Below are 23,824 nucleotides of genomic sequence, written 5' to 3'. Positions count from 1 at the left end.
AGATGTTCACGGTAAGAGACCAACAGTAGCTGTGTGTGTGTCACACCACAAGAAGGACTAATTTATTGAAGACTCACAAACCATATTACATTTCAGAATTTATAGCTATGGCTGAGTCTAAGACTGCTCTAAGTGGCGTTAACATCAAATGTTTAGTAGACTTTAAAAAAAAAAAAAAAAAGTTTGAATGCAAGAAAGACTAGTTCAGTTTGTACTGAGAAGTATACCAACATCTCTGTTAGAAAATGCTTCGAAAGGGTGCATCAAGGCACTTGATTATGGAATGCAATATTTACAGAAAATCTGAAAAGCTGGCGTAACCAACTTGTGGGAAGAGTCAAAGAACATGAAAGGTAGGCACAGAATGAGAAGAGAGTGAGAGAGCGTTGTAGCCTACCTACTACATTATTCAATCTGTACAGTGAACAAGCATAAAACAAAATCAAGGAGAAATTTAGAAAGAGGGCTAAAGCTCAGGCACATCTAACAAAAACTTTAAGGTTTGACAATGACACTATAATGCTGTCAACAATGGCAAAGGAATTACAGTTAGTGTTAGGAAAAATATGAACATGGACAAAAGTAAAACAAGGGTAGAATTAAATCAGATGACACAAAAAGCGAATCAGATTTGGAAATGAGGCACTATAAGTAACAGACACGTTTTGCTATTTGGGTAGCAAAACAGCTGGCAATAGCAAAATAGAGAGGATATAAAATGAAGAATTGCAATAGCAAAAAAAGATTAGAGATAACAGGAAGTTACTGAACTGCAATGCATACAGCTTCTATAACAGAACTCTCATAAAAGTTATATTTTATTACCACACTGGAATCAAATAATTACTGAAGTTATCCATTTTAAATTTTCAGGAATGAGGAGAAGTGTGAAGGTTGTTTGCTTTCTTTGTGTCCAATCTATTATGTTGTAGGCATCATATTTTAATGGCAACACTAAGAATTCATAAAAAGTATCGTAGGCCTAGAGAAGGTAAATAAGACTGATCTATGGCATCAGTTCAAATAGACCAAGCAAAACACTGTACAGGTGCCTCAACACCGAATCATGAGAGTTATGTTTAATAATATGAACTCATTCAAAAGGAGTTGCAGCATTCACAGAGTGAACACTATACAGAAAAATGACTCCCACTGGGATAAAATTTCCTTACCTTTTAGAGAGAAAAATATGGATAACTCAGCACTTTTTATATATTTCCTACTGATCTGAAAACTAGATCTTAAAATCTATGTTGAAAGACTTTCTATTGGCACATTTCTTTTACTCTGTATAGGTGTTCCTCAAAGTAGTTTAGACACTTTTGCTGTGTTGTATTACTTGTTTGCATCTATAAGTGAAAATCTCTCACTTTTGTGTCTCTTTAAAAAAAAATTATCAGCAGTCCCTGCATTTGTTTGTATCTACTAGTGCCAATTCCTCACTTTTGTGTGTCTTTAAAAAAAATTATCAGTATTACATGAATGTGTAGGTACTCAGTCAGCACTTGTCAGCATGCATTGTGATGATGAAAGATAGAAGCTTTGATGTGGGAGGCAATTAATAGGAACATGGGCTGTTAGAAATGTCAGTCACAAACGGAGACATTATGGAACACATACAAAATACAAACTAACTAGGAGTCAGAAATATCAATTGAGATTCAAACACAACAACCAGAAAATGAATAAATTAATAACAATTTATCAGGGAGAATTCTTTCTAGTTTCTGTGTATGGCTGTATTTTGTCTCCATTTTTATTTCCCATTCCCACTTCCTCTGTCCAGTCATAAAATGAAAAATTCCCGCTTGTCTTTCTAAGAAAGAGATCTATAGTTAATTTCATAAGCTGTGGGGACATTTTTAACACATTGTTGACAAGAAATTGGTACATTCAATGCAGAGAAATTTGTTCTAAACATTCTTCTCAACATGATGAATATGGTTACTTTGGTGAAAGGAAAATAACAGAGTATAGTGATATGCTGAAAGTATAACACAGTAGAACAAAGCCAACCTTATAAGTTCACCATCACGTGAAGTCACAGTTTCTGGCAAGTAAGTAACAAACCGAGGTGCTTTTCCCACTTCCCCATGTTGCAATTCTGTCATTTCAGAAACTTCAGAGATTGTCTCCTACAAAAAAATTAGAAAAAGGAAACAAAATGTTAAAAATGTTACAAAGTGTACTTCAATCTCAAAAACATATAACAACTACTTTGAACTGAAAACTACAACAGAATGTTTTAGACCCACTGTGTTCAATTTAGAATGCATGTTCACTGTTTGCTGCATGAAATGCCACATGGCAACATCAACCACTTGTGTTATTACTTCAAGTAATTAATAAGCTTCTCTTTTAAGAAAAATTTTTTCAGGTTAATCAGCATGATACATGAGAATGAAAATTGGGGTGTTGAGATAGGTGAATGTTGCCTGTAAATATCTTTAAATGTGCCCATGAAATTAATGCATTTCTCTGTAACTGTTTTAATAATAATTCTACTGCACAATTTTTCAAAATTTTTATTTCCTTTTAATTTACATTTCATTTCACAACAATGAATTTGCATGTTTCATGTACTATGGGAAAAATATAAAAAGCTTCTATGAACATTCCATTCAGTGTATTTAAGTAAGCTGTGCTAAGGAGAAACTGTATTGCAGCTTCCTTGAAAACAAATTTCAGCTCACAATACTAGCATAAATTTTGGTGTTAAGACTTTCAGTTCATATTTAAAGAGTTCCACTATGAATTTTCCTGATCACAAAAGACTTCTATCAGCTTGACATAAAACAATTGTCACTACAAATTACCATTTTCAATCAGCATTGGCATTTATTTGTAATCTGGATCATAAATTGATCTCCAATATATTACCTTTTCTACTAAAAGATCTTCTTCTGAACCACTCTGTCCTGTAACAAGAGATACTCCAGTTGTTGCAATCTCAGAGTCAGGTACGTATTCATAAGCTGTAACAACATAGATTCAATTATTTTAAAAGTACAATGTCATACTCAAATGTGGTTTACATTAGATATACATTATATCAATGTTTAATTGTGTATTAAAAGTGCATCATTCTCAAATATTGTAATTCCATTGCATCATCTTATTACAATTAGTTATACCATGACACACAATCATTGCTAAGTAAGGTAACCTCTAAACAACAACTTAAATTCTAAAAGCCTTAGGTGAATGTTACAAATTATTGCTAACTGACATACTTCGAATGAAACTGCATTATTACATAATTATTAAGTGTTAACAACTGCCTGACCTTCAACAACAAGTGATGCAGCACAAACAGCTTCTCCTGCTTTGTTGATAGCCTGGCAAGTGTATTGTCCAGCATCCTCTGGAAAAACCTCTGAAATTGCTAATTTACATACACCTTCTGAGTCTTGGTACATTGTAACACCCTTAGATTCTTTCAAAGGTAGTCCTTTGTGATACCAAATAACTTTTGGAATTGGTTTTCCAACGATCTGGAATAATACAGAACAGTGATTCTGTTAGAAAAACAACATAACAATAGATAGTGTTAGCTTGTCATTATACTACAGTCATGTTTTAAGGAATTTAATTCTCATTCTATTTTAAGTTATTCAGTTCAACCACAGAATGGAAGCCAAATAAAAAATGGTACATATGCCTATAACTGGACAAATGGTAACATACAGAAATATGAAAAAGTTAAAAAATACTGAGATTCAGTAACTACAGGAGTTCTCATTCAACTGAAAATTTAAGAATGTAGACATAAGGCTTGAAATATTGGTGCAGCAAGATCTGTGTGAACTGCAACATGCAGCCCAAAAGGCACATATGCAAGTCACGAGTCACAATTGGAAAATAAAAGAAATCTGTGGCAAAAATTCTGGACAAGTTAATGGATAATTGTTCACAAGAAGAGCAGTAAATGAGGTCATGAAACCAGCCTGAGGAAACAATATTTTGTGGAGAGTGGAGAGAGGAAGATGAGTAGAAAAATACATGTCAAGTGGTATGATGAAAATGAAGATTGAAAGAAATGATATGGAGTAAAACCAGCAAAACAAAGGACAGTGCAAATCTTTCAATGTGCTCTATTTGTATGTCAAAATGAGAGGAAACGATAGATCACAAGAAGTAAAATGGATCTGTACAAGCTAGATTAGAGAATGTAAAAATCCAGTTTGGCTTGGAAAAGAACCTCTCATGTGTGCAAGAAGTTATTCATCTATGTGATTTAGGTTTTTAGTTGAAATAAATATTTAATTTCATTTCATTTACAGTAAGCTAATTTCATTCTTTCAGCCATTATTAAACATCATATAAAGATGCACACAGTGGTGTGGAAAGAATAATAAGTATATAGGTATTGACACAATATTCATACACTGGTGTCCAAAATTAAAGCAACAAACCGTAATTTCCCTGCCTTGTGTCTGATTCACCATATAATCGAAAAACTGTCAACATATATGTCCATACGATCATGTTCTGTACGAAATATCGCATTCCAGTCAACAGACAACCACATCAAGTGTGACAACGGGGTACCTATCATATAGGGTAGTGTTTGCCGTGTAGCTCCACATCCACAATCACTGTAGACACAGATACAGATGGTGCAGTGTGGTACAGAGAAGACACCTACCAGACTCTCTGCAGTGGAGGGCCATAGGAAGAATGGAAGCAGGACAATCGCAAATGGATGTGACCTGATGGCTCAATGTGAATTGCTCTGTTGTTTCCCAGATTTGGTGACAGTTTATACAGGCTGAAACTGTATCCCAAAGACCAGGGCAGGACTACCCAAGGGAGGAACGTTATTTGGCTGTAAGGGCACAACGGTACTGCCTTAGTACTGCATGGCAACTGGGATCTGAACTCGCAGCATCCACCGGACATTCTGTACCGAGGGAAATGGCATACAGAAGGCTTTGGCACAGTGGCCTGCTGTAGGTGTATCTCTGACATGTCTTCACTGTAGAGAATGTGTAAAGTGGACTTGTCAACATGCCACCTGGATGGTCAAGCAGTGGGCAATGTTTTTTCACGGATGAGTCCCAATTTAGTCTGTAGAGTGATTATCGATGGATTCACATCTGGAAGGAACGTGGAACACGATGTCAGAACCCCAACACTGTGGAAAGAGACTGATATCAAAGAGCATCCCTAATGGTGTGGGTAGAGATTATGTTGACCACTCAACAACATCTTCATGAAATTGTACAGGTGAATCGGCAAGGTTTAACTGCCGTCAGGTATTGTGATGAGATCTTGGGACCCCCAGTGTTGTTGTTGTGGTGTCCTGTGGGGCCCAGACATAGTACTGACGGGCAATAATGCTCGACCTCACAGAGCACAGGTGATTGATGTTTTCTTGGAAAAAGAAGATACTGCACACATGGGGTAGCCTGCTCCGTTCCCAATTTGATCCCATAGAGAATGTCGGGATGCACTACAGAGATGGATTGGATCATGTAAGCATCAACCAACCACTCTCCAAGACTTACAAGTGGCTCTGCAGGGAGAATGAATGTTATTGCCTGAAAATGAGATTAATGACATCATTCACAGCATGCCCTGTCATTGTCAGGCGTATATTGCTGCCAGAGGTTGTGACAACCCCCACTGAGAACATTAACCAGTTGTCGAAATGTGTGTGTGTGTGTGTGTGTGTGTGTGTGTGTGTGTGTGTGTGTGTGTGTGTGTGTGTGCGCGCACGTGGAGTTGCACATTTGGGCTCTGTTAGAGAGCATAATTAAAAAAAGATGATGAAGCATAATCTCAAACTATGGTAAACAAAGACATACAAATCTAGGTCTTTGCAATCATAGGCTCTTCTACCATAACACATCAAGGAAACAATAAATGCCTCACAAGTTCTATAATAGGAAAACACTTTTAAACTGCACAGAACGGTGAGTTAAGATGGATTCATAAGTTGGGTACTGAAATCAAAATTGGACAATGAAATGAAACTAACAGTCATAAATTCACAAATAAGAAAGAAAGATAATTTAATGTGCCAGCAATAGTTTTATATTGCAGAATATACACTGAAACAAACTGCTCATATCAATACACAAACCCTTGAAAAATTTCCTTCATGCCAATATGATCTATGTTGATGGAGTGACTTAACTATGGAAGAGGATATTTCATAAGTTGGGGGGGTAGGTGCTTACTACTTTGTGGGAAGTAGGAAGGGTTTTGGGAGGTATATTACCCATTTCAGAGGATGGTGAAAGGTAGTAAAAGTCATGATACATTATGTGATTTACTTACATGGTTTTCTTATGAAACATATAAAATGAAATTAACTCCAATGAAATATCACAATAGTTACAAACCAATTAAACTATATGAAAATACAAAATAACAGTGAGCCATAAAAATTGCTTACTCCACAGTAACATCTAATATTAATAATCAGTCTCTTCCCTAAGCTAAAATGTAAATGTTTAACACGGGATAACATTTTTTTTTTTTTAATTACATATGTTTAATTTGACAAAGCAGAAATGGCAGGACTGCATCACATCCTATTATAGTTTATGAATGTAATCTCTCAAACACATAAGAGAGTGCCAGCTGTTCTTTTAAAACATTAAATAAGAAAAGTGAACATTAATTATGTATTAAGATATCAGTACACACTGGAAGAGAAAGAAAGATTACAGTAAATATTATCCAAGCTCTGGTATAACATACCTTGCAAGTGAGTTGCACTGGTTCTCCATCCATGACTCGTAATGGCACTAACTTCTGTTCAAAATGTGGAGCCTCTAACTCTATAGTATCTTCCCATTTCTCATCAGGTATGACAGATAGTGTTGCCGTGCAAGTCACTGATCCAACAACATTCTCTGCACGACATGTATAACTACCTGTCTGTTGTTCATTAACATCTTGCAAAACTAGTAATGACTTATTTGCTTCTGTCACAATCCGTGTTTCTGTTGTTGACTATGAAAAAATAAGATATTTACGATGATCAGAAAGTTTACAATTATATGGGCATGATTAGAATAATCATAATCTGGAAAACCATAGCACTGAATTAGTGACCAAAAAGATTTCTATTCCATCTCTGCCAGGATTTCAGTGGGTACAAAACAAAAAGCTTTAACTTTGTACATTCTGCAAGGCTTTCATTACAGCATTTTTGGAAATTCTTACTTTAGTGAATTGATTTAGTAATGACATTACAAGGTAAAAAATTGCCCATATAGTTATACAGCAAATGATTAATTCCATTTAAAATTTTATTTTAAGTTTACATTTAGTGTTCTGAGGTAAAATAATAAATGCTAACGATGAAGCATGTCACATAAAGTTTTAAACAAAAATAAAATGGCAGCAACACAAATTTGGCAGTTTGTATTTCATCTATTACTGTTAGACACCAACAATGAACAAAGTCAGTCACTTGTCTTTAAACAAAAATAAATTAGTTTTACCTTCACTGGAGTAGACAGATGGAACCATTGGAATGAACATGTAGGGTATGACTCTACAATAGTCTCCAAAATAACAACTTCTCCAACAGTTACAATCTTTGGCTGTAGAGGCTTAATGAAAGATGGTGGCCTTGCTTCAGTCATTTCAGGCTGTTCTTCTAAAATTACAATAATAACAACAGATATTGAAACAGTCTAGCAGTTGCTTTTTGTTTCAAAAAACAAAAGCAAAGTATCAATCTTTTACAGTTTTTCCCAGCGTGACTATCATAAGATACCAAAGCATTTGAGTACACAGGGCTTTATAATCAATAATTCAACAATTACCCATTTGACTATGACTGATTCCATGCTCAAAGTATGTAGTGATATATCATAATTCTAAGCACAAGGCTAATATTTACCTCTGATAGTGACAGAACAAGATGTTTTGGCCTCTCCAACTGGATTTATAGCACGAACTTCATACATTCCAGTACTGGTTTTGTTTATCTTTTCTATACATAAAACAGTATGTTTTGTCTGTTTCACAATATCAATTCCCTCTGAAGCCACCACCTCCTTTCCATTGCGAAACCACTTTGCTTCTGGTATAGGTTCTCCTTCAAATGCTGCCATCAGCTCCACAGGCTCATCTTTTACTGCAGCAATGGCTTGTAAGGGACGTGTTATATATGGTGCCCTCATAAACTGTGGCTGTCTTGCTTCTATTGGTTTACCTGCCAAAAAGACAATTTCTTTCAGGAACTAGTCCGTAAGAAGGTAGCCAGCAAATTTGACAACTAATTTTAGGCTATGTCATAAACCAACCAACCAACCAAAATTTATTCATATTTCTATAATAAATGTAAGGAATAATCTTTTTTGTAAACTGAAAAAATAGTTATGCAAAAAAGTCTGAATATTATAAATAAAAGAGTGACGAAAACAATTAATTATTAGGCAACAGTTGTGTAATACATAATGGCGTGTGTTGTTTTTTATTGCATCTGTTAAACAAATAATTTTCTTAAGTATTGCCACAAGTGCCATTAATGTTTCAATTCATCCTGCATTTTCAAATATATTCTTAGATGTAGTGTGCTAACATTGGTGTCCTAGACATCATAAAGGTACCAAACCAGTAGGTTTCCAGCAATGTGAAAAACTGAAATCTTTTGTTTCAGTTGTTGCTCATGTGGTTTTCAGTTCAAAGACCACTTAGCTTCAGTTCTCCATACTAATATATCCTGTGCAAGCCTTTTCTCTCTGCATAACCACTGCAACTTACATCTGTTTGAACCTGCTTACTGTATTCAAACATTTGACTCAAAATTCAATTTTTACCAGTATAGAATGTTATTTTATCACTATCAATGAAAAATGTTCAATAATTGTGCTTGTGAAACTTTGCCTTGAAAGTGAAGGAAGGTGAAAACTACAGCAATAAAGTAAAAAAATACCAGTTACTAGCAAAAGTGCAACACAGTTGTAAAGAATTAAGATATAAGACATAAGGAAGCTATGGCAAAATTAAAATAGAGATACAAAATAAGATAAACAAAGGGATGCAAATAGACACTACCCCAGAGGAATTAAAGGGTATGGATGTAGATGGTGAAAGTGTAATGAGTAATAAACACTGCATACAAGGTGGAGGTAAAGACGAGTGTTTGTGGGACTTGAAAGAAAAGTTGATACATGGAAAATGAAAAATACAGGGAAAGCTAGAAAAGATGAAGTTCAGTCAGATTATAATACAAAGAGTGCACCAAAAACCTCTTACCAAAGACAGAAACTGAAATAGTCTCACATTAATATGGGAGAAACCACAAACTCATTCAGCAACTCTCACATCGTGTGACATATTGTCCTACTGTGTAACACATATTGTCGACTCTACCTAAATCAATTCATTGTTGCCAAAGGGCTGTGATAGCCATGTCAGCATACTCTATTAATGAACAAGCAAGCTCTCCCCTTGATGATGAAACTGCAGAATGTAACATTAAATAGTGAAATTATCTTGTTTTACTATGTTACTATTGATGCAGGAATCAATTAATGTTGAACACCATCTTGAGAATTAACAATAATGATAACACAGAAACATTCTTAGTATTGCCCATACTTCATTTCTAAGAATGAAACAATGTGAAAGGGAGACATTAAATGAGAAGGGAAAGGGAGTGGACACAGTTATAGCCTAAGCCCCATGTTATTCAGATCCACACAATGAGTAAGCAGTAAAGAATACTAAAGAAAATTTTGGCAAGAGATTTGAATATCAAATGGAAGAAATAAAAAAGTTAAGACATGTCAAGACATTATCATTCTGTTAGAGATAGCAAGGGACTTGGAAGATTAGTTGAACACAATGGATAGTATCTTGGAAATAAGTTATAGGATGAGGGTCAATAAAACTGAAACAAAGATAATGAAATGCAACTTAATTGAGTCAGATGATGCTAAGGGAATTAGATTGGAAAGAAGGAAGGTTATGGTTTAAGTTTCTGTTGACAACAAGACAATTAGAAATGTCACAGATTGTAATACTGGGTAAGGATGAGGAAGGATATCAAAGGAATGATTCTGACATTTACCTTGAGGAATTAAGAGAAACCACAGAAAACTTAAATTTGGGTAGATGAATAGGATTTAAACTGATGTACACCTGATGTGGATTAAGAAATGAGACAAATAAAGCAGTAGACAAGTTTTGCTGCTTGGGCAGCAAAATAACTAACTACACAATTAAATAGGATATAAAAGGCTTGAAAGGTGTTACTGAAAAAGAAAAATATGTTAACATGAAACATAAATTTAAGTGTTAGGAAATATTTTCACAAAGTACTTGTTTAGAGTATAGCAACATGGCGAAGTAAAATGTGGATGATAAGCAGCACAGACAAGAACAGAAGCTTTTGAAATGTTGTACTACAGAATAATGCTGAAGATTAGATTGTTAGGTTGAGTAACTGGTTTACTACATTAGGGGAACTGAACTGAATTGGGAAGAAAAGAGTTCTATGGTTCAGTCTTACTAAAAGAAGGAAAAGGTTGATAGGAAACAAATTGAGGCATTACAAAATAGTTGATTCGCTAACTTAGGGAGGTGTAGAAGTAAATATCGTAGAGTGAGACAAAGGCTTGAAAACAACAATCAGGTTCAAATGGATGTAGACTGCAATAACTACACAGACATGAAAAGACTTACACAACATAGACTAATGTCCACAGCTGCACCAAACCAGTCTTTGGACTGATAAGATAATCACATATTTTGAGACAAAAGACCAGTGTAACCAACTTCAGAGAGATCAAGCACAACCTACACATGGGATTATATATTAGCAGTGGAATCAAAATTGGTTTTTAATATGCACAAAAATGATTATTAGTTATTAGGTACCACAAATGGAGAGCAATTTTGGTTTTCTCTTACCAAGTACGAGATTTGCTCGGCATTCTGCTCGGCCAAATTTGTTAATGGCTTGTACACTGTACACTGCTTCATCATGATCCGTTGGTTCACTGATAATCAAACTCGCAGTTCCAGATTCAGGATTGTAGTACATTTCCTGGCCAGGTCCAGAGAACACTTTCTGACCATCACGTAACCAAACTACTTCAGGTGTAGGCTCACCAACAACAACACATTTCAGCTCAGCAGGACGTCCAGGAACAGCTGACAGTGGTTTCAGTTGCTCAGTAAAATGAGGAGCCCTGCCCATTTCTGGTTTCTCTGCAGATGTAAAATAATATTATAATCCCAGTTTTATGAAAGATCTATTTAGTCTTATAGCAGCCCACACTAAAGTAATATAAAAATGTGTTATACAGCAGTTCATTCATATTTCAAATCTAGGAGCTGTAAGAAGCAAACAATGGAAACTCCAGTCTGGAATGTTAACAATATTAGGAATAGGAAAAGGATAGATTGCTACTCACTGTAAAGATGACAAGTTGCATATTGGCACAATGAAAGAGACAGTTACACATTCATCTTTTGGCTAAAGTCTCTTTCAGGAAAGGAAACACACACATTCACACAAGCAAGCACACCTCATACACACACACCCACACCCACACACACACACACACACACACACACACACACACATATGACCACTGTCTCCACCAGCTGCGACTGGTATTAAGGTGGTCATGTGTGCATGATGTGTGCTTGCTTATGTGAATGTGTACATGGTTTTTTTCTGAAGAAGGCTTTGAATGAAAGCTAAATGTGTAACAGTCTTTTCATTGTAACTGTCTGCAACTCAACGTGGCTTCTTTGTAGTGAGTAATAAATCTATCCTTTTCCTAATATTGTTGAAGTTGTAAGAAGATAATTTAGAGCTAAGATATAAAGCGTGTCACTCGTATTACGTTGGAAATTTGAAAAAAAAAAATTATATATAATCATGACAGTTAGCAGAAATTCACTTTTTGCTTCTCTGGCATGACTATATTCAAAAACCACATATACTGATCCTCTTTCAGTGCCTTCATAGTCATGCTCACACATGCTGGTCATATGGGTCCATAAATTTTCTTGTTACGGGTTAAGCTTTTTTTTATATATATGTTTATGATTTGAAAGCCAACACTTTTAAATTATTTTAAAATGTTTATCATTTGATGGCTAATACTTTTCAATTGTACCTACCTTGACTGTGTAAAACTAGCATGCGAAAAACAAACTGACATTAGTAATCAGTCACTGTGATTTACAAGCTGTACTATGCATCTAATTTTTTTTAATAATTCCATGATGCCCACAACTGCTAATTATTGTGTCCAGCTGGATACATTTGATACTTCTTTCACTATAAAAATGTATAATGAGAAGTATTTTATGATCAGACAGCTAAAAAAATGCACCTAAGTAACTGAAAAAGGCCTAAACCTGAAATTGTGCAATTGCATGAAAAATAAAAAATTAACAATTGCTGGCATCACGGTGACATTAAAAGAATCTCAAAGCTAGTGTGGATCCAGGATCAAAGAAAATCATTGATATTAACTTTCTTCATCAGGTAGTTGCGATGTACATTTGAGATACTGCATCTGTATTATCATCCAGATGAGTGATATAACGATCATTATTGCAGGACACACTGTTATATATTAAAAGACTTCCTCAGATGCACCTTCTACTCATTTCAAACTTCAACTTTTATAGTGCTTCTGGGCAAAGATTACACTTACTCATGCAGTAGGGTGTTAATAAATTATGAGTGGAGAACCATGTAAGCATTAGAATGTTTGATATTCAGTCTATTAATGATACATAAATAAAGTTCTGTGACTTCTACTGATACTTGTACAAATTTCAAAATTTCTTGAGAGTAAATAAAAAATATCAAAACAGTTTAAATGAAAACATAATAAATAAACCTCACAAAATCTTGGATTAATGCTTCACAGATTTTTTTGCTGTGTCAGACCTGTATGTAAATTCAAGGTTCAGTGACTTCCTCTGTTGTGAGTGACAGGACACAAAAGCTTGAGTTTATATATAAATTTTATGCAGCAAGAAATCCATGAACAGAGGTTATAGTCATCGGAAGTCATAAAATATGCAGAAACTAATATATCAGAATCTGCTTGAAACAGATAATTTGAACCAATAAGTATTTCAACTTTTTGTCAATTCAAGGTAAACACGTGAAGTTGATAAATATACTCCACACGACCATGCAAAACAAAAACTGCAGATATACATGAATGTGTAAATGGTGTTATATACCAACATCTAATACAAACATTTTCCCAACAGAGTCTTGCCATAATAAAGGAGTTTGGAGTAAATTCTGAACAAATCATCAAATTTTTTCCACAAAAGTCCATTATAAATGTACACAATTTGTACACTGATGACTTACAAAGCAGTGTTGAATGTTACTCAATAATGCAATTCATGCTATTAGAGTAACTAATTTTTGCCTTTTCACACACAACTTAAAAGAGCTAAGTAAAAAAAAAGCAAACTTACTGTTGGCCATTGCATACAGTTGAGCTAGGATACATTTCTAATTGATAATAGCAAAAATTAGGACTTCAACTGCTAGCTCCCTGTGCAAAGCAAAGCTAAGGGGCTACTGAATAAATATTCTGGCATTATGCCTGAGGGTTCACCAAAGAGTAGCCAAGAGTCTCACACAAGTTCCTAAAGCATCTGAGTGTGCCAAGATTTCACAGAAATTTCATGCTATTTATATAAATGAAGCCGGCAATAAACACAAAGTCGAAAATTTAAAAAAATAAAAAACAATCTTTACAGCCAACAAACGTAAATAACATGCAAATTAAAATGTTTCAAACTCTAAAATATGAATGTATATCCATATCTGTATCATCTGGCACTGATAATACATGATATGCACCTTACATTATTCAACACTTTCCAATGTCACATGCAATTCACAATAACAATAATTTTTTCCTACAATATGAGATCTAACAGTCAAAAAAGTTCAAACAGCATGCCACCTGGAGGAAGAAGCAGCAATAAGATCAAAAACTAAGAAAAAAAATCCACAACTCCTTTCCAAATTTTGCCTCCACAAAACATATGCAGTAGTTAGGGGACAGAACATGCTAATTTACATGTGTGCACATACCCAAAATGATCAAATTTGCTGCAGATGTAGCCACACCAGCAGGATTTGAAGCACGGCAGGAATAAATACCAACATCTTCTTTAAGTACATCCCTTATTTCAAGTGTCACAACATTTTCACGAACTGACGTCTGTATGCGATTTGACAAAGGCAACGGTTTTTCATCAACAAACCAAGTCAATTCAGGGAAAGGCTTTCCTTCAACTTCACAAATAAATGTTGCTTTCTTGTTTGGTTCCACCATGGCAGGTGTCAATTTTCTAACAAATCTTGGGGGTACAGCTTTTGAAATAGTTCTAGTGGCTTCTGTGACTGTCTTTTGTACCACTGTCTGACGGACTGTGTGATGAACATCAAGATTTTCCACATCTTGAATGGGTTCCTCTGGAATCTTCAACACACTATCAGTCACCCGCTTCTGAGACACAATTTCCAATTCACTTAATGGTGTACTATCAGAAAGAATTGTGGGTCGGGATTCTTCAGGAACTTTCTTTTTGGAAAAAGTATCCACCTTAATGTCTTTGTGCCAATCAAGAGTTTCTGTAGTAGCTTCCACCTGTACACTCTCAGACAGTAATTTCTCTTTATCTGAAGGGTGCACAGCTTTGGGTTTTGCCAAGGCAATTTCACCTACAGATACTAAATCTTTCACCATCTCATCTTGTTCATCAATCAGTCTTACAGGAAGTAGCATTGGTTTCTCATCTAGAACTTCCTTTAAAGTATCTGGAGCATCTGCAAGTTTAGGCATATCAGGAGTCATGGTAACTTTAGACATTTCTGGAGCAGTGTCCGTTAATTCCTCCACGTCAAGTGGAGCCTCCTTCATGGGCACTGGTTTCTTTTTTCTCCAAGGTACACTGGATTTTTTGGTAGGAGTGTCATCCTTAGGCAGCTCTTCTGGTTTCAGCTCCTGCAAATTTTTTTCTTCCCCTATTTGGTTATCTCCTACTTCTTTTATAGTTACACCCTCTTTCTCTGTAATTACTTCCTTTTTGTCCTTCTTCACAGGTTTTAGCATAACTTCCTGTACCTCATCACCTGATGGTTTCTCTTTAGGTACAGGCTTCAATCGCAATTCTTTCCTATCATCAGTTTTCTCAGGAATACTCTTTTTCACAGGTTTCAAAGTAATTTCCTCCTTTTCCAGTTCAGGTGCCTCATGTTTCTTTCCACGTCGCCAAGGTACTTTGGTGATCTCCTTACTATCTTGTAAGGGAGATTCCTCATTACTTGGAATTAAAGGTATTTCCCTTTCAGACACAAGTTTCTCTAAAGGTTTTTGTTTCTCCACTGCTGGTTCAAGTTTAAGGGTAATTCTTTCCACGTCTTTGGCTGTTGGCTTCGGTTTCTCAACAGGCTTCAACTGTACAATTTCTCTTTCTTCTGTCTCCACTGGAATATCCTTCTTCACTGGTTTCAAAATAATCTCCTCTTTCTCCTGAACAGGTTGTTTAGGCTTCTTTCCTCGTACCCATGGTACATGCGATACCTGATCTTGAGCTGGTGCCTCAGGCTTTTCCTCAACAGATAGTCTTTCTGGAACCATCTCTGGTTTCTCTTCCACATCCTGTGGTGCCTCTTTCAAGCTCTTTGGTTTCTTGACTCTCTTTATCTCTTTTGATTTTTCTACAATTGTATCTTCTTCAGTCACCTCCATTGCAAGAGTCTCCGCTTTTCTAATTACTTCCTGTGTCTCCTTCTTCACAGGTTTCAGCATTATTTTATCCTCTTCTTCTGCTGTTGGTTTATGTCTCTGTACAGGTTTCAACTGTACTATTTCCTTTTCTTCTGTCTTCTCTGGAATATCCTTCTTCACTGGTTTCAAAGTGATCTCTTCTTTCTGCTGAACAGGTTGTTTAGGTTTCTTTCCTCGTACCCATGGTACATGAGATACCTGATCTTGATCTGGTGCCTCAGGCTTTTCCTCATCAGATACTTTTTCTGGAACAATATCAGCTTTTTCTTCCATATCATGTGGAGTCTCTTTTAAGCTCTCTGGTTTCTTTACTTTCTTGGTCTCTTTTGGTTTTTCTGCAGTTGTGTCTTCATTAGCCAACTCCCTTGGTAGAGATTCCTCCTCTTTGAATACTTCCTTTGTGTCCTTCTTCATAGGTTTCAACACTAACTTGTCTTCTTCTTCTGCTTTTGGTTTATGTCTCTGTACAGGTTTCAACTGAACAATTTCTGTTTCTTCTGTCTTCTCTGGAATATCCTTCTTCACTGGCTTCAAAGTAATCTGTTCTTTCTCCTGAACAGGTTGTTTAGGTTTCTTTCCTCGTACCCATGGTAAATGCGATACCTGATCTTGCTCTGGTGCCTCAGGCTTTTCCTCAACAGATAGACTTTCTGGAACCATCTCTGCTTTCTCTTCCACATCTTGTGGCGTCTCTTTCAAGCTCTTGGGTTTCTTGACTTTCTTTATCTCTTTTGATTTTTCTGCAATTGTATCTTCTTCAGTCACCTCCATTGCAAGAGACTCATCTTTTCTAATTACTTCCTGTGTCTCCTTCTTCACAGGTTTCAGCACTATTTTATCCTCTTCTTCTGCTGTTGGTTTATGTCTCTGTACAGGTTTCAACTGTACTATTTCCTTTTCTTCTGTCTTCTCTGGAATATCCTTCTTCACTGGTTTCAAAGTGATCTCTTCTTTCTGCTGAACAGGTTGTTTAGGTTTCTTTCCTCGTACCCATGGTACATGAGATACCTGATCTTGATCTGGTGCCTCAGGCTTTTCCTCATCAGTTACTTTTTCTGGAACAATATCAGCTTTTTCTTCCATATCATGTGGAGTCTCTTTTAAGCTATCTGGTTTCTTTACTTTCTTTGTCTCTTTTGGTTTTTCTGCAGTTGTGTCTTCTTTAGCCAACTCCCTTGGTAGAGATTCCTCTTCTTTGAATACTTCCTTTGTGTCTTTCTTCAAAGGTTTCAGCACTAACTTGTCTTCGTCTTCTGCCTTTGGTTTATGTCTCTGTAGAGGTTTCAACTGTACAATTTCCTTTTCTTCTGTCTTCTCTGGAATATCCTTCTTCACTGGCTTCAAAGTAATCTCTTCCTTCTCCTGAACAGGTTGTTTAGGTTTCTTTCCTCGTACCCATGGTAAATGTGATACCTGATCTTGCTCTGGTGCCTCAGGCTTTTCCTCAACAGATAGACTTTCTGGAACCGTCTCTGGTTTCTCTTCCACATCTTGTGGCATCTCTTTCAAGCTCTTGGGTTTCTTGACTTTCTTTATCTCTTTTGATTTTTCTGCAGTTGTATCTTCTTCAGTCACCTCCATTGCAAGAGACTCATCTTTTCTAATTACTTCCTGTGTCTCCTTCTTCACAGGTTTCAGCACTATTTTATCCTCTTCTTCTGCTGTTGGTTTATGTCTCTGTACAGGTTTCAACTGTACTATTTCCTTTTCTTCTGTCTTCTCTGGAATATCCTTCTTCACTGGTTTCAAAGTGATCTCTTCTTTCTGCTGAACAGGTTGTTTAGGTTTCTTTCCTCGTACCCATGGTACATGAGATACCTGATCTTGATCTGGTGCCTCAGGCTTTTCCTCATCAGATACTTTTTCTGGAACAATATCAGCTTTTTCGTCCATATCATGTGGAGTCTCTTTTAAGCTATCTGGTTTCTTTACTTTCTTGGTCTCTTTTGGTTTTTCTGCAGTTGTGGCTTCTTTAGCCAACTCCCTTGGTAGAGATTCCTCCTCTTTGAATACTTCCTTTGTGTCTTTCTTCAAAGGTTTCAGCACTAACTTGTCTTTGTCTTCTGCTTTTGGTTTATGTCTCTGTACGGGTTTCAACTGTACAATTTCCATTTCTTCTGTCTTCTCTGGAATATCCTTCTTCACTGGCTTCAAAGTAATCTCTTCTTTCTCCTGAACAGGTTGTTTAGGCTTCTTTCCTCGTACCCATGGTAAATGTGATACCTGATCTTGCTCTGGTGCCTCAGGTTTTTCCTCAACAGATAGACTTTCTGGAACCATCTCTGGTTTCTCTTCCACATCTTGTGGCATCTCTTTCACGCTCATTGGTTTCTTGACTTTCTTTATCTCTTTTGATTTTTCTACAATTGTATCTTCTTCAGTCACCTCCATTGCAAGGGACTCCTCTTTTCTAATTACTTCCTGCGTCTCCTTCTTCACAGGTTTCAGCACTATTTTATCTTCTTCTTCTGCTGTTGGTTTATGTCTCTGTACAGGTTTCAACTGTACTATTTCCTTTTCTTCTGTCTTCTCTGGAATATCCTTCTTCACTGGCTTCAAAGTAATCTGTTCTTTCTCCTGTTCAGGTTGTTTAGGTTTCTTTCCTCGTACCCATGGTAAATGTGATACCTGATCTTGCTCTGGTGCCTCAGGCTTTTCCTCAACAGATAGTCTTTCTGGAATCATCTCTGGTTTCTCTTCCACATCTTGTGGCGTCTCTTTCAAGCTCTTGGGTTTCTTGACTTTCTTTATCTCCTTTGATTTTTCTACAATTGTATCTTCTTCAGTCACCTCCATTGCAAAAGACTCCTCTTTTCTAATTATTTCCTGTGTCTCCTTCTTCACAGGTTTCAGCACTATTTTATCCTCTTCCTCTGTTGTTGGTTTATGTCTCTGTGCAGGCTTCAACTGTACTATTTCCTTTTCTTCAGTCTTCTCTGGAATATCCTTCTTCACTGGTTTCAAAGTGATCTCTTCTTTCTGCTGAACAGGTTGTTTAGGTTTCTTTCCTCGTACCCATGGCACACGCGATACCTCCTCTTGCTCTGGTGCTTCAGGCTTTTCTGGAACTGACACTCCTTCTGGGGCAATGTCTGCTTCCTCTTCCACATCACGCGGTACCTCTGGCATACTCTTTGGCTTCTTTACAACTTCAATCTCTTTTGGTTTTTCTGGAATTATGTCTTCTTTAGGCACTTCCCTTGGAAAAGTTTCGTCTTCTTTTGTTATTTCCTTTTCGTCCTTCTTCACAGGTTTCAGCGCTATTTTGTCTTTTTCTTCTGACATTGGTTTCTGTTTCTCTACAGGCTTCAACTGTACAATTTCTCTTTCTTCTATCTTCTCTGGAATATCTTTCTTGACTGGTTTCAAAGTAATTTCCTCTTTCTCCTGAACAGGTTGTTTAGGCTTCTTTCCTCGAGCCCACGGTAAGCGCGATACCTGATCTTCCACTGGTACCTCAGGCTTTTCCTCAACAGACACTCGTTCTGGAACTATGTCTACTTTCTCTTCCACATCATGTGGAACCTCTTTCTGACTCTCTGGTTTCTTTATACTTTTGATCTGTTTTGGTTTTCCTACAGTTGTGTCTTCTTTAGGCACTTCCCTTGGAAGAGATTCCTCTTCTTTGCTTATTTCCTTTGTGTCCTTCTTCACAGGTTTTAGCATTATTTCATCCTCTTCTGCTGCTGTTGGTTTGTGTCTCTGTACAGGCTTCAACTGTACTATTTCCTTTTCTTCTATCTTCTCTGGAATATCCTTCTTCACTGGCTTCAAAGTAATCTCTTCCTTCTCCTGAACAGGTGGTTTAGGTTTCTTTCCTCGTACCCATGGTAAATGTGATACCTGATCTTGCTCTGGTGCCTCAGGCTTTTCCTCAACAGATAGTCTTTCTGGAACCGTCTCTGGTTTCTCTTCCACATCTTGTGGCATCTCTTTCACGCTCATTGGTTTCTTGACTTTCTTTATCTCTTTTGATTTTGCTGCAATTGTATCTTCTTCAGTCACCTCCATTGCAAGAGACTCCTCTTTTCTAATTACTTCCTGTGTCTCCTTCTTCACATGTTTCAGCACTATTTTATCCTCTTCTTCTGCTGTTGGTTTATGTCTCTGTACAGGCTTCAACTGTACTATTTCCTTCTCTTCTATCTTCTCTGGAATATCCTTCTTCACTGGCTTCAAAGTAATCTGTTCTTTCTCCTGTTCAGGTTGTTTAGGTTTCTTTCCTCGTACCCATGGTAAATGCGATACCTGATCTTGTTCTGGTTCCTCAGGCTTTTCCTTAGCAGGTAGTCTTTCTGGAACCATCTCTGGTTTCTCTTCCACATACTGTGGTGCCTCTTTCAAGCTCTTTGGTTTTTTGACTCTCTTTATCTCTTTTGATTTTTCTACAATTGTATCCTCTTCAGTCACCTCCATTGCGAGAGACTCCTCTTTTCTAATTACTTCCTGTGTCTCCTTCTTCACAGGTTTCAGCACTATTTTATCCTCTTCTTCTGCTGTTGGTTTATATCTCTGTACAGGCTTCAACTGTACTATTTCCTTTTCTTCTGTCTTCTCTGGAATATCCTTCTTCACTGGTTTCAAAGTGATCTCTTCTTTCTGCTGAACAGGTTGTTTAGGTTTCTTTCCTCGTACCCATGGTACACGCGATACCTCCTCTTGTTCTGGGGCTTCAGGCTTTTCTGGAACTGACACTCCTTCTGGAGCAATGTCTGCTTCCTCTTCGACATCACGTGGTACCTCTGTCATACTCTTTGGCGTCTTTACAATTTCGATCTCTTTTGGTTTTTTTGGAATTATGTCTTCTTTAGGCACTTCCCTTGGAAGAGTTTCCTCTCCTTTTGTTATTTTCTTTTCGTCCTTCTTCACAGGTTTCAGCTTTATTTTGTCTTTTTCTTCTGACATTGGTTTCTGTTTCTCTACAGGCTTCAACTGTACAATTTCTCTTTCTTCTATCTTCTCTGGAATATCTTTCTTGACTGGTTTCAAAGTAATTTCCTCTTTCTCCTGAACAGGTTGTTTAGGCTTCTTTCCTCGAGCCCACGGTAAGCGCGATACCTGATCTTCCACTGGTTCCTCAGGCTTTTCCTCAACAGACACTCGTTCTGGAACTATGTCTACTTTCTCTTCCACATCATGTGGAACCTCTTTCTGACTCTCTGGTTTCTTTATACTTTTGATCTGTTTTGGTTTTTCTACAGTAGTGTCTTCTTTAGGCACTTCACTTGGAAGAGATTCCTCTTCTTTGCTTATTACCTTTGTGTCCTTCTTCACAGGTTTCAGCTTTATCTCATCCTCTTCTGCTGCTGTTGGTTTATGTCTCTGTACAGGCTTCAACTGTACTGTTTCCTTTTCTTCTATCTTCTCTGGAACACGCTTCTTCACTGGTTTCAAAGTAATTTCCTCTTTCTCCTGAACAGGTTGTTTAGGCTTCTTTCCTCGTACCCATGGTAAGCGTGATACCTGATCTTCCTCTGGTACCTCAGGCTTCTCCTCAACAGACACTCCTTCTGGGACTATGTCTGCTTTCTCTTCCACATCACAAGGAACCTCTTTCAGACTTTCTGGTTTCTTTATACTTTTGATCTCTTTTGGTTTTTCTACAGTTGAGTCTCCTTTAGGCACTTTGCTTGGAAGTGATTCCTCTTCTTTGAATACTTCCTTTGTGTCCTTCTTCACAGGTTTCAACATTATTTTGTCTTCTACTTCTGCTGTGGGTTTCTGTCTCTGTACAGGCTTCAACTGTACTATTTCCTTTTCTTCTCTCTTCTCTGGAATATCCTTTTTCACTGGTTTCAACATTATCTTCTCTTTCTCCTGATCAGGTTGTTTAGGTTTCTTTCCTCGTACCCATGGTAAATGTGATACCTGGTCCTGCTCTGGTGCCTCAGGCTTTTCCTCAAGAGATACTCCTTCTGGAGCAATGTCTGCTTTCTCTTCTAAATCATGTGCAGTCTCTTTCAAAGTCTCTGGTTTCTTTACACTCTTGATCTCTCTTGTTTTTTCTGCACTTACATCTTCTTTATGTATTTCCTTTGATAGAGATTCCTGTTCTTTGGTTACTTCCTTTGTGTCTTTCTTCACTGGTTTCAGCACTATTTTGTCTTTTTCTTCCACTGTTGGTTTCTGTTTCTCTACAGGCTTCAACTGTACTATTTCTCTTTCGATTGTCTTTTCTGGAATATCCTTCTTCACTGGTTTCAAAGTAATTTCCTCTTTCTCCTGGACGGGTTGCTTAGGTTTCTTACCTCGTACCCATGGTAAATGTGATACCTGCTCTTGTACTGGTGCCTCAGGCTTTGGTTCAAGTGATGCCTCTTCAGGAACACTGTCAACTTTCTGGTGCACATCATGTGGATATCCTTTCAAGCTTTCTGGTTTCTTGGTTCTCCATGGTACTGTTGATTTTTCTGCATTTTTATCATCTTTTGTGAAGTCTGTCACTAGTGGACTCCTTTTTGTAACATTATCATCCAACATGTCTGCTGGCAATGTCTTGTCTGAAGGTTTTCCTTTTCGAAAGAATCTTTCTGTCCTTTCTCTCTCTTGTTGCACTCCTAATCGTGTCACATCATCTTCTTCTGTCACTGTTATTCTGCTATCTTTTTTTATGTGTTTCCTTCCTTGTTCTGAAGGTAATCTTTGATCCTCTTTCTTTGGCAAATGTGGTTTCTTTTGTATTTCTTCAAGTGTTTCTTTCATTTGGTCCAAATGTAAAATTGTTGAATCTTCTTCTGTGGCTATCTGCTCTATTCCCGTTGTCTTGTCCATAACACTGTACAGCGAATCATCAGTGTCAGTCCCGCTATATTGTTCTTCAGGTCTTTCACTTCTAATATCTATATCCTGCCGAACTTTCTTTTTAAGCTGTACCCCCCCACTGACAGTTTTCAACTGTACTTCCTCAAGATGCTCTTTATCAATACTCCTCCGGTGCTGAGCAGTTCTTCTTAGCTGTATTTTCTCCTGTGTCCAGGGAACTGTGGTTTGTGATGGGTGCACGGGAAAAAGCTGCTTACGCCTGGGTTTCCTCCACGGCAGCGTCTCATCACCAACTGGTAACTGGACTGCATCGTATGAATCCTCCTGTATATAATCATGTCCAGCACCACTACCATCAGCATCTGCTTCTTGACCATCTCCTGACATCCCACCAGTTTTCGGGATTGAACCATGATGACTAGAAGAATATCCAGGACGTGGTATTTTTGGTGCTCCTGAGCCTGGATGGACTGTTGAAACATCTCTCCGTCCTGCAAAGCCATAATGCACCGACACGCCACATGTTGTCTGTTTTTGGTGTAATATGAGTACATATATTGTATGCATTAAATATGCATCTTTGCTATACACATTTTATACAAAAATATTATTCAAATATGCTTCTAAGGGTGTGATCTCTATTTTTGTTAAACAGCACTGAATATTTGTTTCTTTTAAAAGATGAATGACTTTCCAAAGGAATGCTTTCCAACTAAAGAGAAATCTCAAAAGATTCCATGAATGAAATTGTGTGTCTAATCAGTAATAAATGATTTAAAGTATACAATGATCACCATCTAAAATGAGTGCCAAAGTAGCTAATCAACAAAAACAAATATTGAAAAAAACTATTCGCCCCCCCCCCCCCCCCCTTAGCAGTTTGCCGCAGTCCTTTTTATTTATTTGGTCTGGTCTAAAATTTTTCAACAGCCTGACTCCACTCCACATCACACTGACACATAACTCTTCTCAGCAAATAAAAATGAACAGCATCTCCTTTTGAAATAACATCAGTTCACAGATGTACACACAAAGGCAAAAGAGTCATAAGCATTTGGGCCAACAAATTCCTTCATCCATCATCAAAGCACCACCCAAACTGTTTGCCAAAGAAAAGACAGCTGGAGAGGGCATGGCAGGAAATGTAAACAAAGATCAACACCGACAATTTTTGAAAATACTGTACTTAAAACTGTAGCAGGAGGCTTTGCAGTAGTGCTCATACTGGGACAGTTTTTTTGCAGGTGGATCTTTCATTGTATTTCATTTGGAACCCCAAGTTGTTTCAACTGAAC

The 23,824-nt window shown here is 37.1% G+C and overlaps 1 protein-coding gene across 1 annotated transcript in view; it reads right to left on the bottom strand.

Annotated features, from left to right (window-relative positions):
• Positions 1-23,824, bottom strand: part of LOC126188355 (titin) — a 516,411-nt gene that overhangs the window by 229,062 nt on the left and 263,525 nt on the right. The window contains exons 75-82 of the mRNA XM_049929953.1: positions 14,066-23,112; positions 10,885-11,184; positions 7,865-8,179; positions 7,461-7,618; positions 6,712-6,966; positions 3,287-3,494; positions 2,881-2,975; positions 2,017-2,135 (exon numbers count right to left, since the gene is read on the bottom strand). Coding sequence (XP_049785910.1) covers positions 2,017-2,135; positions 2,881-2,975; positions 3,287-3,494; positions 6,712-6,966; positions 7,461-7,618; positions 7,865-8,179; positions 10,885-11,184; positions 14,066-23,112 — 10,497 coding nt within the window. The remainder of the gene's footprint in view (positions 1-2,016; positions 2,136-2,880; positions 2,976-3,286; positions 3,495-6,711; positions 6,967-7,460; positions 7,619-7,864; positions 8,180-10,884; positions 11,185-14,065; positions 23,113-23,824) is intronic.

Source organism: Schistocerca cancellata, chromosome 5, assembly GCF_023864275.1.
Source record: "Schistocerca cancellata isolate TAMUIC-IGC-003103 chromosome 5, iqSchCanc2.1, whole genome shotgun sequence".
In the NCBI taxonomy this organism is placed as follows: Eukaryota; Metazoa; Arthropoda; class Insecta; order Orthoptera; family Acrididae; genus Schistocerca; species Schistocerca cancellata.
This window is presented reverse-complemented; position numbering and strand designations above follow the sequence as displayed.